At 40.7% G+C, this 12,746-nt stretch overlaps 1 protein-coding gene across 2 annotated transcripts in view; it reads right to left on the minus strand.

The window, feature by feature from the left end:
* Positions 1–12,746, minus strand: part of POU6F2 (POU class 6 homeobox 2) — a 500,852-nt gene that overhangs the window by 10,192 nt on the left and 477,914 nt on the right. For both annotated transcript variants that reach the window (XM_011972725.1, XM_011972721.1), the window contains exon 9: positions 3,766–3,934. In XM_011972725.1, coding sequence (XP_011828115.1) covers positions 3,766–3,934 — 169 coding nt within the window. The remainder of the gene's footprint in view (positions 1–3,765; positions 3,935–12,746) is intronic.

Here is a 12,746-nt window from a genome sequence, read left to right on the forward strand (position 1 = left end):
TATCTTATGTAAATAGCTGTCTGCTTTTTAGTGCTAGTCTCACAGCAAATAATGGGCATATTTACCACATATTTCTGAGAAATAGGAAGCCATTTGGGAGTTTGCAATGCAATTTGGGAGAACAGTCTTTTTGCAATATGGTGACCTCTTTGGGATGTAGAAAATGGCATGGATTGTGAATCAGGGTGTTTCACTGTGCTATATGCTATCGGCATGCAACTTTAAGTTCACTTTATAGCTTTGTTTTTTGCTGGAACTAACTATAAGTCATTTGCTGTCTAAGGATCAAGCTTAGGTGTTGAGAAAATGTATACTGGAAAAAAATCCAGCAAGCAATCAAAATCCTAAATCTACCTATTTCTAAACAGTACACTGTAAATCTTAAACCTCATTGGGACATTTGTCAAGTCACTTGTTTGACTCTTCTTCTGACTTTCTAAAAACCCTGCTTATAAAAACTGTATCCACCTCTGATGATTATGGAGACTGAGTAAGGTTTAATACAAGGCAGTGCTAGAAATAAGTACTGTGCAGATTTTCTAATAAGTATGCATGTTTGGTAGTTCTGAGCCCAGACGTGCTGTCCTTTGCATATGAACATCTTGTATCATTACTAAGGTATTAACTCAACATTCTCTTGCTTGCAGTGGGCAAAGCTTTTGTATGATCCACCTATTCTAGTTCACCTGGCATATGGCAGGTTAGCCAACACTAGGATGACAGTCTTTGACAATGACATGGAGGACTCATTGGTCATGGTTTTGACCAAAGTTTTGGTGATATTGTGATGTAATAAGATGTATATATATATACACAACACCTTGGTCTTCATCCTTGGTTCCTAGCACAGAGCTCCTTAGACTCTTATAATTTCCTAACAAACAGGGGTGCTTCTGTTCTAATATTTAGTCTTTGAGCCCACTTCCTGACACGGAGTTCCTAAATCCTTTGGAATGTCCTGGATGATAGGAGCATCTTTTGTTCTAATGAGGTGATTCTTAGGGGCTCCTGGATAGCTTCACGATAACAGCAGGTCATCAGAAAGACAAAGCCATGATTAGAAGCTTGAAGTTTTTAGCCCCACCTTGACTCTTTAGGGAGAGAAGAGGGGCTGGAGACTGAGTTAATAATCAATCATGTCTACATGATGCAGCTGCCACAAAAATCACTAAGGTATGGAATTCAGAGAGCTTCCAAGTTGGTGAAAACATCCACATTCTGAGAGACTGGTGCACTCCAACTCTACAGGGGCAGAAATTCCTGCATTTGGAATCCTTCCAGACCTCGCCCTGTGTACCTCTTCATCTAGCTGTTCATATGTATTTTTTATCGTATGCTTTATAGTAAACCAGTAGATGTGTATTTCTCTGCATCCTGTGAGCCATCATAGCAAATTATGGAACCAGAGGGTTATGATCCATGTACTATTCATTCTGTAGTTGGGTTTTGAGACAGAAAGGAATTAACTAAACAACATGCTCAAAATTTGTGGCAACTCTAAGTCCAGCAATGGGTTAGGGCATAATGCGACCCTAGTGGTACTGTTAGACCCTCTTGGCCTGCAGAGACAACTGTGGAGCTAGCTTGGTGTCATTCAAGCTCTGCATAAGGGTTTGAAGTTTCTGGCTTCAATTGCATGTGGTAAAAGAGTCTCTCTTTCCCAAGTCTATATATTTTATACCAAGGATATGTAATATGGTTCACTCATCATAAACCTAGAACTTGTATGTCCCACTGGCTACTGTGCAGTGGAAGTTCCATCTGGCCCATTAAAGTATCTCTGTTACTGATTTCTGAAAAAGGCTCATCCTTCACTGCCCAGCTGTGACAAGGGACTAGAGAGAACCTAGTTCCATCCATCTGACTGTCTGCTGTCTGCCCATCCACTCATTCATCTTTCTGTTCATCTTACACATATTAACTATTTATCTAGTGTGAAACATTGTATTAGTAGGAGGTTGTTTGTACTTCTTTTTCATATTTAACTTATTTCTTCTCTGTAAAATGCTAAACTTTGGTTCCTTTTCTTTCAGGACCAAAGCTTAACAGCCTATCCTAAATTTATGACCTTGCTGCCATTTAGAAATGGAGTATTTTGCAAAAACTTATACAGAATATTGAATTGTAACAAAGTTTGACACTTTTCCCTAGGATTTTTTTTTAATTAGGGGAAATCTGACTATAATTAAATTTGCTTTATCCTTAACTTTATGAAAGTCAGACTAGAGTTTCTGGAGAGGGTTGTATATCTAAACAACCTAAAATACAGTTGATGGAAAATGCATATGTATCCTGAAACTCTGGTGTTGACCCATCTTTAAGATCAACAGCATCCAGGTTAGTCTGGTGAAGTACCTGGGCATTTTTTCTTTTTTTGAGATGGAGTTTTGCTCTTGTTGCCCAGGCCGGAGTGCAATGGCGTGATCTCGGCTCACTGCAACCTCCACCTCCCGGATTCAAGCGATTCTCTTGTCTCAGTGTCCCAAGTAGCTGGGATTGCAGGTGCATGCAACCATGCCCGGCTAATTTTTGTATTTGTAGTAGAAACCCAGTTTCATCATATTGGTCAGGCTGGTCTTGAACTCCTAACCTCACATGATCTGCCCGCCTTGGCCTCCCAAAGTGCTAGGGTTATAGGCATGAGCCACTGTGCCCGGCCTACCCAGGCATTTTAACATCTTTCCATAATGCCTCATTCCGTTTTCTTCCCCACCCACAAGCATCTTTCTTGCCTGAATTATCAGTATAATTGAATAGAGACATACATGTATGTAATTATTTTTCTTTTTTGAGGAGAATTACTTGTCGGGGAGGTCATGGCAACCCTCTATTTTGCTTTAAGGTTTGCCATGATATATAAGATCCTACTGTTCCTGTTATAACAGGTCATTCATGACACTTGACCAAACACAGATCCTCACATGTCCTCATTTTATGGCACAGATGCCTATGCAGGCGTCCATAGCTGCTGGATTTTTGGTCCCTGGTGAATTGCAATCTATGCACATGTTCCACAGTTTTATAGATAAGTAAAAACTACATTAACAGTGACTGACATTAAATCAGACCATTATCCCATCCACCTTAACATGCTGTTATTTGCATGTGATAAATCTACTACCTATCCCTAGGGCCAAATACCATTCTAATAACTATATATATACATATATAGGCTATTTAGGGAGGCAGACTTGCAGGCTTATCCTATTTTATGAATGGTTGTTCAGAGATTTCTCATCTGATTCTGGCCCATGCAGCTTCCCCCACATGCCACTTGAGGTGGCTTATTGTACGCACACACCCACCCGCCCACAGGCATGCTCTCTTTTATTTCCTCTGACACCTACAAATAGAACGGCAGGGGACTTCAAACACACAGAAAAGCAGCTTGACCTGCCAACTGAGTGCCTGTTGTTGGTTATTTCAGTTGTGAGCTATGTGGCTCATGCCCTGAAAGCTGATCAGTTGCTACCTTCTGAAGTGGCAGGACTGACTCAGCACATCAGCAACCACTTAAGATGGAACCCGGTCCTTGATAGCCACTAATCCAGGGAGTGTGCTTTGGGGGCCTGCTTCCCTAAGGAACCATCTGGTCCTGGGGACGGACTTCATCTCAGTATTGACCTAGCAGTGCCAGGAAATTCCTCTGCAGCGTTGAGAGAAAGAGAGAGCAAGAGAGAGTGAGAGAGAGACAAGAAGGAAGACATTGCAAATAGGCAACAAGAAGGCCACCGTGATTTAAACCGAGCCAGAAAGGATACTTACTGCTGACTAACTGGCCCACGCTCAAAGCTGAAGAAGAGGAGGATGAGGAGGAAGAAGAGGAAGCCTGCCGGACGGGACTTTGAGACATGGATGCTTGGCTGTGAGCCAGGTGCAGAAGGTTGCCTTGGGAGGCTGCTTGACCCACTGACGTCTGGGAGGGTTGGTGGAGCTACATGAGGGGATGTAAAAAAAAAATACACAAATGAATGAAAAATTAGGGGGAAAATGCCTGGGAACAGAAGTTTCATCTGGGGATGAATCATTTTATTTCCAAGAATATATACTTCTCAGGAAGAGTGCACACCCTACACAGCAGGCAGGCATTTTTTTTTTTTTTTTGGTAGAGCACATATTGCCACTTGCTTGACAGGCATTTTATTAGTAATTCTAAATATATTATTAATTCCCTACTTGGCTTGTTAGAGCACCCAATTTTCTACATTTCTCGACCCTGGCATGTGGCTGGACCTTTCTGTCTATTCATACAATTACAGCACACTTGACAGGCTTCTCAAATAAGTATAGATAAAATATAACACCATCAACTCAGATTGGGAAAGTAAAACTTAAAGGTGTGGCTGTGCCCCACCATTTTATCCTATGTAACTGGTATTTTTAGAAAAGTTCCAATGTAGGCTGAGTGTGTGTGGGAACTTCCTCCTCTTACAGACTCTAGAGTCTGGATGGGTTTCCGTGGAGTTGATAAAATGCTCTCTGATATCCTAAGGAAAATTCAGAGAGAAGATGGGGAGTCAGGACAAAAATTTCCAGTGGGATTTCTAGCTCTCAGTTGTGACTTTCTTACTCTGTGCCAGTCACTGTATTAAAGACATTGACTAATTTTCCTATCAGCCTGTGGTGTGGGTACTATTTCCACCCCTCTCTCACAAACAGGGAAGCCGAGGCACAGAGAAGCTAAAGGATTTTATAGGTTCAGCCAGCAAGTGCAGAGGAGCTGGTCTCTGGACACATGAAGTCTGACCCTGGGACCCGGGCTCTTAGTCACGATGCCACAAGGAAGAATTAATTTAATTTTAAAAATTGTGTGTGTGGTAAGGAAGGCTGTCTTTCTATCCATTTATTCATGATTCCTCTACAGGTTATCAAAGGACTGTTGTTCTGAGAGGTGAGAGGAGCTCAGCTGAGGAGAGAAAGGAGAGAGGGAAGGGAAATGCTTGCAGGTTCTAGGTCTACTTGGAGGCCCAGGAGGGATGTCTCTCCATCTTTTTTTTTTTTCTCCTGGAAAGCTGCCATAAGGGCAGGCCAGGACCCCAAGCAGGTAGACAACGAGCCTCAGCATTAGCCACCTTTGTTGATTGGATGTAGCATTTTTTGGTTTGCAAAGTGCTTTCATATCCATCGTCATTCTCACAGAGGTGTAGCAAGGCTTTTGTAACAAGGAATCAGCCTGTGAGTAGAATTAGGTCAGGACCTGACCTTTGGTGGGAGAGAGAGCTACCCCCCAAACAGGCACCAATCTGAGAAGGTCTACCACCTTGTTAGCACCTAAGAGCCAGCCTGGGGTGTTTCAACTTCATATTTGTCACTGCTTTCCCAGTGTGTGTGTGTTCATTTTTTCATTCAACTTTATTGAGATGTAATTTACACATAATAAAATAAATCCATTTTAAACACAGAGTTTGATGAGTTTTGTCAAATGTGTACACATGTGAAACCACCACCACAATCAAGTTATAGAACCTCTAATCATTCCACAATGCTCCCTCCTCTCCTTTGTCATCAATTTCCCCTCAACTCCCTGCCCTAGACAGCCACTACCCTGATTTCTGTAACTCTGGATTCATTTGTCTGAGTCCAGAAATGGAATCATACAGTACGTACTCTTTTTGTATCTGGCTTCTTTTGCTTGGCATACTGTTTTCGAGATTCATTTATTTTGTTGCATGCCTTGGTAGTTCAGTTTTTTTTTTTTTATTGCTGAATAGTATTCCCTTCCATACATATATGAATATGGTATATTGTTTATGAATTCACCTGTTGGTGGGTATTTGGGTTGTTTCCAGTTTGGGGCCATGACGAATAAAGGTGTTATATAAACATTAATGAACAAGGTTGTGTGTCTACTTGTGTTTTTGTTTCTCTTATGTAAATACCTAGGAGTGAAACTGCTGGATCATACTGTAAATGCATGTTTAACTTTCTTAGAACCTCCCAAACTGATTTCCAAAGTGGTTATACCATTTTATGTTCCCACCAGCAATGTATGAGAATTCCAGTTGCTCCACATTCTCCCTAACACTTAGGATCATCATGCTTTCTAATTCCCTAAAGTGTTTTTATCAAATTAATATTTTTCCTTCAAACAATTGTTAGTTACAGGCTACTCCGCAAATGTTCCTAAGGAGCTCTTTTCCCTTCTGGTCCCCTGTGGCAATAATAATGGCTCCCCGACTCACATGGTATTCCTATGCAGCAGATGTGCCTGGCAGGATTACATGAAGTAAACAACCAGCCTATGTGGCTGCTGAACATTAGAATCCAGGCTCCCATCCCACAGTGCAGGGATCTTCCCAGGAAACCACTTCGTGCCTCCTACAGAATTGCCTGCAGTTACATTTCAAGTGAACAGCCGTATTGTTACTCAGCTATGCAAAGTAGAGGCTAGATTACAAACCAAAGACAGTTACAATTGACATGGGATCCCAAATTAATATGCATCAAGCATCTGCCAAAGGTAATTAGCCAAACTGCTGAGCACATAATCAACAATTGAATCCAGTAAATTTTATACTGTAGGGACACACATTAAAGATTAAATCTATTTTTAATTTGCTTAATAAAATGTGATAGATATTTGCATGTCAATCTACCCCCATAACCTATTGAGTTGTCCTTCTAAATACTGTTACTTGGCAAAAGCTTTTTACAGTTTTGAATTACTAAATCGTGAGACTGTCTTCAGTTTTACCATTGCATCAATGTTTTATTGGCCCTGGGTGTGGTAAAGAACCATCAAGGAACTGGAAAAGACACCAATTTAAATATTTCTTCCTCAGACACAACACAGTAAAGAAAAAATTACTAGGCTGCAATCTTGCTTAAGAGTCACTAGAGCAAGTTAGGGCTTATGCATTAAGCTAGGCAAGAGAAGAAATTTGAGATGAAAAGAAAATAATTATTTTAAGAACTTGTTCCATGTCCATACAGTCAAAAGGAGAGTCAAAAGGAATCTAAGATGTCTAAGAATCTAAGAAAGATATTTTTCTTCCAAAGTAAATAATCATTTCTTTTAGGACACTGGGGTCCTGCTTACCTCTATAGTTCAACCAGATAGTTCACAAAAACCAACACAAATTCTGCAAATTTCTTACTTGTCAAGGATCAAGAAGATTATATAAGCAGTGGCATCTTAATGGAGCCCATAGATTTCATTCCAATTGCCAGTGTAAATGTGTATCTGTTAATTCTAGAATCATTTGCAAGCTCAGATAGAATAACCTATTGTACATGTCAAAATCAGCCCAGAGACTGACCTCTCGCCTTCATTAACGTCTTTCCTTAGAAAAATAGGGCTTCAGAGGTACCACTTCTGCGACCTTCCATCTCTAAAACTGTAATTCTTTCAGGTAAACTATGAAATATAGCACTATGTCATTGGAATTCTTAGTTTAATGTTTTTGGTGTATTAATCTTTAGAAATTTTATGCTTAAAATATATTTATCAAATAAGAAAAGACAAAGCAGAGATTTAAGCTAGTTTATGAAACAGCTCTGGGGTTCAATATAAAAAATTAATGTATGTTAAATAAGCAGCATTAGGAATATGTTACTTAATTTGATTTAATTATGTTGTTGTTTTGGATACTGTCTTAACTGTAAAAATCATGTATACTTGTATTGCATAACTATTGGCAAAAGAAATAGACACTTAAATACTAGGACATAACTGGATACAAAAATTGGAACAGTTTACCAAAAGAAAATGCAGGGAGTTAAGGAACAATCAGAAGCAGAAGAAAAAGTTTCTTTTCCTTCCTGGAGGGAAAGGGAAACTTAGATGCTTCTATAAAGGCAGATGTTTTATTACATTGTCTTATTTTTGAAAGGCCAAATATATGGGTAATGTTTACTGGATGCTTCCTACCTGTTTTTGTATCTATTATTTAAAATCCCGGCAATAGTCCTCCTTTTTAGGTATTGGTGATACCATTACAGAAGAGGAAACAGAGGCTTAAAAAGATGAAATGACTTACTTGGGATTACACAGCTGGTACAAATAAGCTTTGAATCCAGGTAAGTCTGACTCAAGAGCCAGCACTCCTTCCACTATGCCCCGCTGCCTCTCAACTCCCCGATCATTGGAGATGAGCAGTTACAGGTCAGGGAAACAGCAGGGAGCTCTAGCTGGGAAGTGTGGGACCAAATGAGGTATGTTCAAACTGATAGATCACGGTGAGCTACACTTTCAAGTTGATCAGCCATAGTGTAGATCATGATGATCTATCAATGTGGTTTTTTTTTCCTAATGTAAAATTTCAAATATTTTTCTGGTTTAAGAATTATTGCCTGCAGTTCCCTATTTAAAATGTCATATTTGAAAGAAAACATGGTTCTCTCAGGTGGCTAGAAGATTATCCGAAAATAATGTTATGATTTTAGTGCAGTCTGGGGACACATCTCAGATGCAGTTGCCTACAGATTGTTCTTTGCTTGATATAATTAATTCTGGTTATCTGTACTACCCCCAAACTTACTCTTCTCAGTATTGTATCCTGTTTATATGATCGTATTTTCTGTTTATTCACCATACTGTTAGTAGACTGCCTAAAGGAGCTTGAGTTTCTGTCCGTCTAAGTTTGCGTAATCACTTTCTTGCCTTTTTTTGAGCTGTGAGCCAGTTGCAAATAGGCTGAGAGCATGGAGGATCTGCAAGAAGAGAAAAGAAACAGCTCATGTGAGCCTGTGGCTGTGCATTTTCCAGAGGAGGAGGACTGGATGTCCATCCCACACACAGAATGACAAACGGAGCACAGGATGCAGGGTCTGAGATGCTTTCTACGTCCTGTTGGCTCTCACAGGCTTGCTCTCTTGGTTTGTTTTTATTGGTTGGCACTGTCAGGGTGTCTAATATATTCACCAAAAATAGATTGAAATAACAGCATGCTGTAAAGGCTTTCTTGATTTTCTGTGCCACTGATCCCCAGGTATCTTCTATGTGTTACACGGTATATCCTTAATAATGTTTTAGTTTCTGGAATAAATCATCTTCTAATTAAATGTGTGATTGATATTAAAATAAGTGGGGTGGCAAGTGTCTTGGAAGGTGGAATAAAATGCAGAATGTACTAGGCAAGTTGGAAAAGTGAATGCATCTAAACAGAAAATTCAAATGGGATTAAATATAAAGAAACTCACTTAGGGAGGAAAAATCTCTCTAAATCTGCAAAGGCAAAATGAAGGACGGCTGGCCTTCTACAAAGATGTCAGAGAGCCATAGTGAACCCCAGGCTGAACCCTCCCTGTGCTGCAATGGAGGCAGTGAATACAACCCAGAGGGGCCTCACAGAAGCCAGAGTATGTGGGAAGGGCATCGCTACTTGCCCTCCCTGCCTGCCCTAGTTGGCATTTTTTTTGAGGAATGTGTACCTTGGAATAGCTTGAAGAGAAATTAAATCAGTGCTTCTCAAGATTTAGTTGCATCAGAATCACCTGGAGGGCTGTTAGAGCACAAATCCCTGGGCTCCACCCTGATTTTCTGATTTAGTAAGCCTGGGTTGGGGCTCAAGAATTTGCATATCTAACAAGTTTTCAGGTGATGCTGCTACTGTGGGTTGGAGGACCACACAGATTTTGGAAGGAGCTTCTCTTGGAAAAAGAGTTAAAGCACGTGGATCTGCTATGTCTAGACAAAAGAAGCCAGAGCCCAGACATAATAAGAATTTTGATTAAGTAGGAGGGTATAATGAATGCCTGAGCCTTACTGAGGAGTTCATTCTACTGTGGACAACAGCACAAATTCAATTTGCTGAGAAATTTAGGGTTGACATCAGGATGATCTACCTTAAAACATTTGGAGGACCTGGAATATGATACAAAGGAGATTTTAGCTATCTTTGTGGGAAATTTGAAAAGAGGAGGAAGTCATCCTTTTGGCAGGGCTTAGGAGACTTACTGGGTTTTGCTTCCTGCTTTATTCTATGACAGTGAAACATCTCTTCAGTGCAAGTAGGAAGAAGAGTCCCACATGTGAGGGTCCAGTACATGCGCCGCCTATCAGCAGGGGAGTAAGTATGGCAGAAACACCAATGGCCTCAAGATAGAGAAGGACAGCAGCATATCCCGTACCAGGCACTATGAAGACATGAGGAAGTGGGGAGTGTCAGAATGAGAGAAGGATTTAGTGGAGATACCTCAACATAGGCAGAGAAGGCCAAAGCAGTCACAAAACAAGCTTGGAACGTGCAATAAGAGCTCAGCAGGTACAAATGATGGAATGGAAGTTAGAGTTCAGTGCAGAGCAGCAAATGAGGGATTACATGCAATTGAGATAATGAGGTGGGAGAGCATGGAGAGAGGAAGGGGTTGACATTCAGAAAAGAAATAAACAGAGAAGACAGTGCTGCATGGAAGGACTTCCCAAGCCTCTGGTAGGCACAAATTTGGAACATACTGGGAAGTGACAGAAGTCACAGAATTGGAAAGACACAGAAGGGCCGGAGCTGGGCTTCTCTGGAAGCATGGCTAGGATGCTGGTGTCCTAGACAGTGAAATACAATAATTTGGCAGCAATTAAGCAAAACACAAGTGACTAAGCACCCACCGTGGGCTGGGTCATGAACTGTGTGGATGAGGCTGAATCAGTTAGGTGGCTACTTTTCAAATGTAAACTCCTAATGATGATAGAGTTTGACAAAAATGAATGGAGTGGGTGAAGGTGGGACAAGGAGCAGAGATGAAGGAGAAATGCTTCACGGAGAGCATTCCGAGAAGCTTTACAGAGGAGGGAGGGATTCAGGGCAGAGGAGGGAGAGTGGATCCAGATCCCAGAGGATGCATAAGCAGGAGCTTGTCAGACAGGGAAGGTGAGAAGAGGTTCCAGGCCAGGGGCACAGAATGCACAGAAAGTACGAATGAACTGTGTCAGCTGAACTTGGCAGGGAGTGAGACCAGAGAAGTGAGCTATCCAGATACATGGCTGGAAGGTCAAAGGGCTGCTCTGCGTTGGGACCACCCATATACATTTCACCCACCTAGGCAAACCCTTAGTCTATTTTAGATACCTGGTGGGTGGGAATGCCTCATTTCTATCTCATTCTGGGTGGCTTGAGAAAAAACTGAGAATCAGTGATTCAGGCCAGGGCTAGGAAGGAACACTGATTTTTTTGAAAATTAGTAAGTGAATACATTTTTGTATTTACTTGAAAAATAATGGATGGATTTTGATAATTGCATGGCATTTTAAGAGAGCTAATTTGAATATGCTATCTCTCATTGGTTTTCTGTTAGTACCAAGATTACTTTTTGAGGAAAAACTTTGTGCCTTCATGGATGGTAGTCTCCAAGTATTACAGCTATGGTATTTAATTTTTGAAAAATCTTAATGCTTTGATTTTGCAAGTTGCAGATTTTTTTCCTTTCATTTGTCTCTCTCCGCCTTAATGATACTAAAAAGTCCTGTTAACTTTTGTCTGGATTTAGTCAAAAGGAGAATAAATCTACACAAAAATAATGTCTGTGTGGCTTAAGAAGAAACTACTAATTCATAGGTACGGGGCAATCAGGGAAAGAAAACCAGGGCCTCTGGAGCGACCCTGACTATGGGAGGTGTTCACCATATGCCACAGCAGCTATAGAATCCCTTAGAGGAAGCAAAAGGTTGCTTTTGAGCTCCACTAAGTATTTTTGTATTAAGTAATTTTTTTTCATGCACACAAAGATTCTCATCACTCTCTTATTTTCATCTGGTTGGTTGTTTGTTTGAGACAGAGTCTCACACTGTAACCCAAGCTGGAGTGCAGTGGTGCGATCTCGGGTCACTGCAACGTCTGCCCCCCCAGGCTCAAGCGATTCTCGTGCCTCAGCCTCCCAAGCAGCTGGGACTACGGGCGTGCGCCACCACACACAGCTAACTTTTTGTATTTTAGTAGAGATGGGGTTTCACCATGTTGCCCAGGGTGGTCTCGAACTCCTGAATTCAGGAGATCCACCTGCCTCGCCCTCCCAAAGTACTGGGATTATAGGCACGAGGCACCATGCCCAGCCTTCATCTGGTTTTTTTCTGACTTTTATTTTCTGGTGTTGCTCACCAAGGATTTCTGATGTAATACAGCGGAAGTTAAATTTAGGGCTGTCAAATACTGGTGTATGTAAAAAAAAAAAAATACTGTTTGTATTTCAGATGATCCTTTGCACGTTCTTCTCTCATCATTGGAATGAATCATCATCAGTGTGTTGGATACTACATTCTTAGATTCAGGCTCTTTTAATTAATGGTAGGCAGAGGTGAAAATCAAATTAAATATGTCATTACTTTTATTAAATTAAAACAAATCATTCCAGGTCATCTGGTCTGACAGTCCTATACTTTACTTCATGGAAGTGGACTTCTTTCTGAGTATGAGTTAGGGAGCTCTCTGTTCCTGTAATTTATGACATATTTTACCATCAGAACTATGCTCTTGTGAGATCAAACATTTGTCATAAATCACATGAAAAAATAAATTGAGAAACATCTCTACTGTATGACAGAAATCCTTTATTTTTTAGTGGTTGTTCATATTATATTTCTTCAATGTAAAGGGTAATATTTAAAGAAAAAAATTGAAGACCACTATCCTTATGCCTCTTGAGCTTTTAGCTTTTTGACTCAGGGGCTTTTATGATCTGCGAGCCTCAGAATCACAGCTTTTACATCTGGGACTCACACTTGTGCATCTCCTGTCAATTTGCCCAACTTGTTAGCTTGATTGCATGTTCTCGTGGTATCTCAACTGGAGCCAATGCCAAGAAATAAAGTCATT

Source organism: Mandrillus leucophaeus, unplaced genomic scaffold, assembly GCF_000951045.1.
Source record: "Mandrillus leucophaeus isolate KB7577 unplaced genomic scaffold, Mleu.le_1.0 Scaffold100, whole genome shotgun sequence".
NCBI lineage: Eukaryota > Metazoa > Chordata > Mammalia > Primates > Cercopithecidae > Mandrillus > Mandrillus leucophaeus.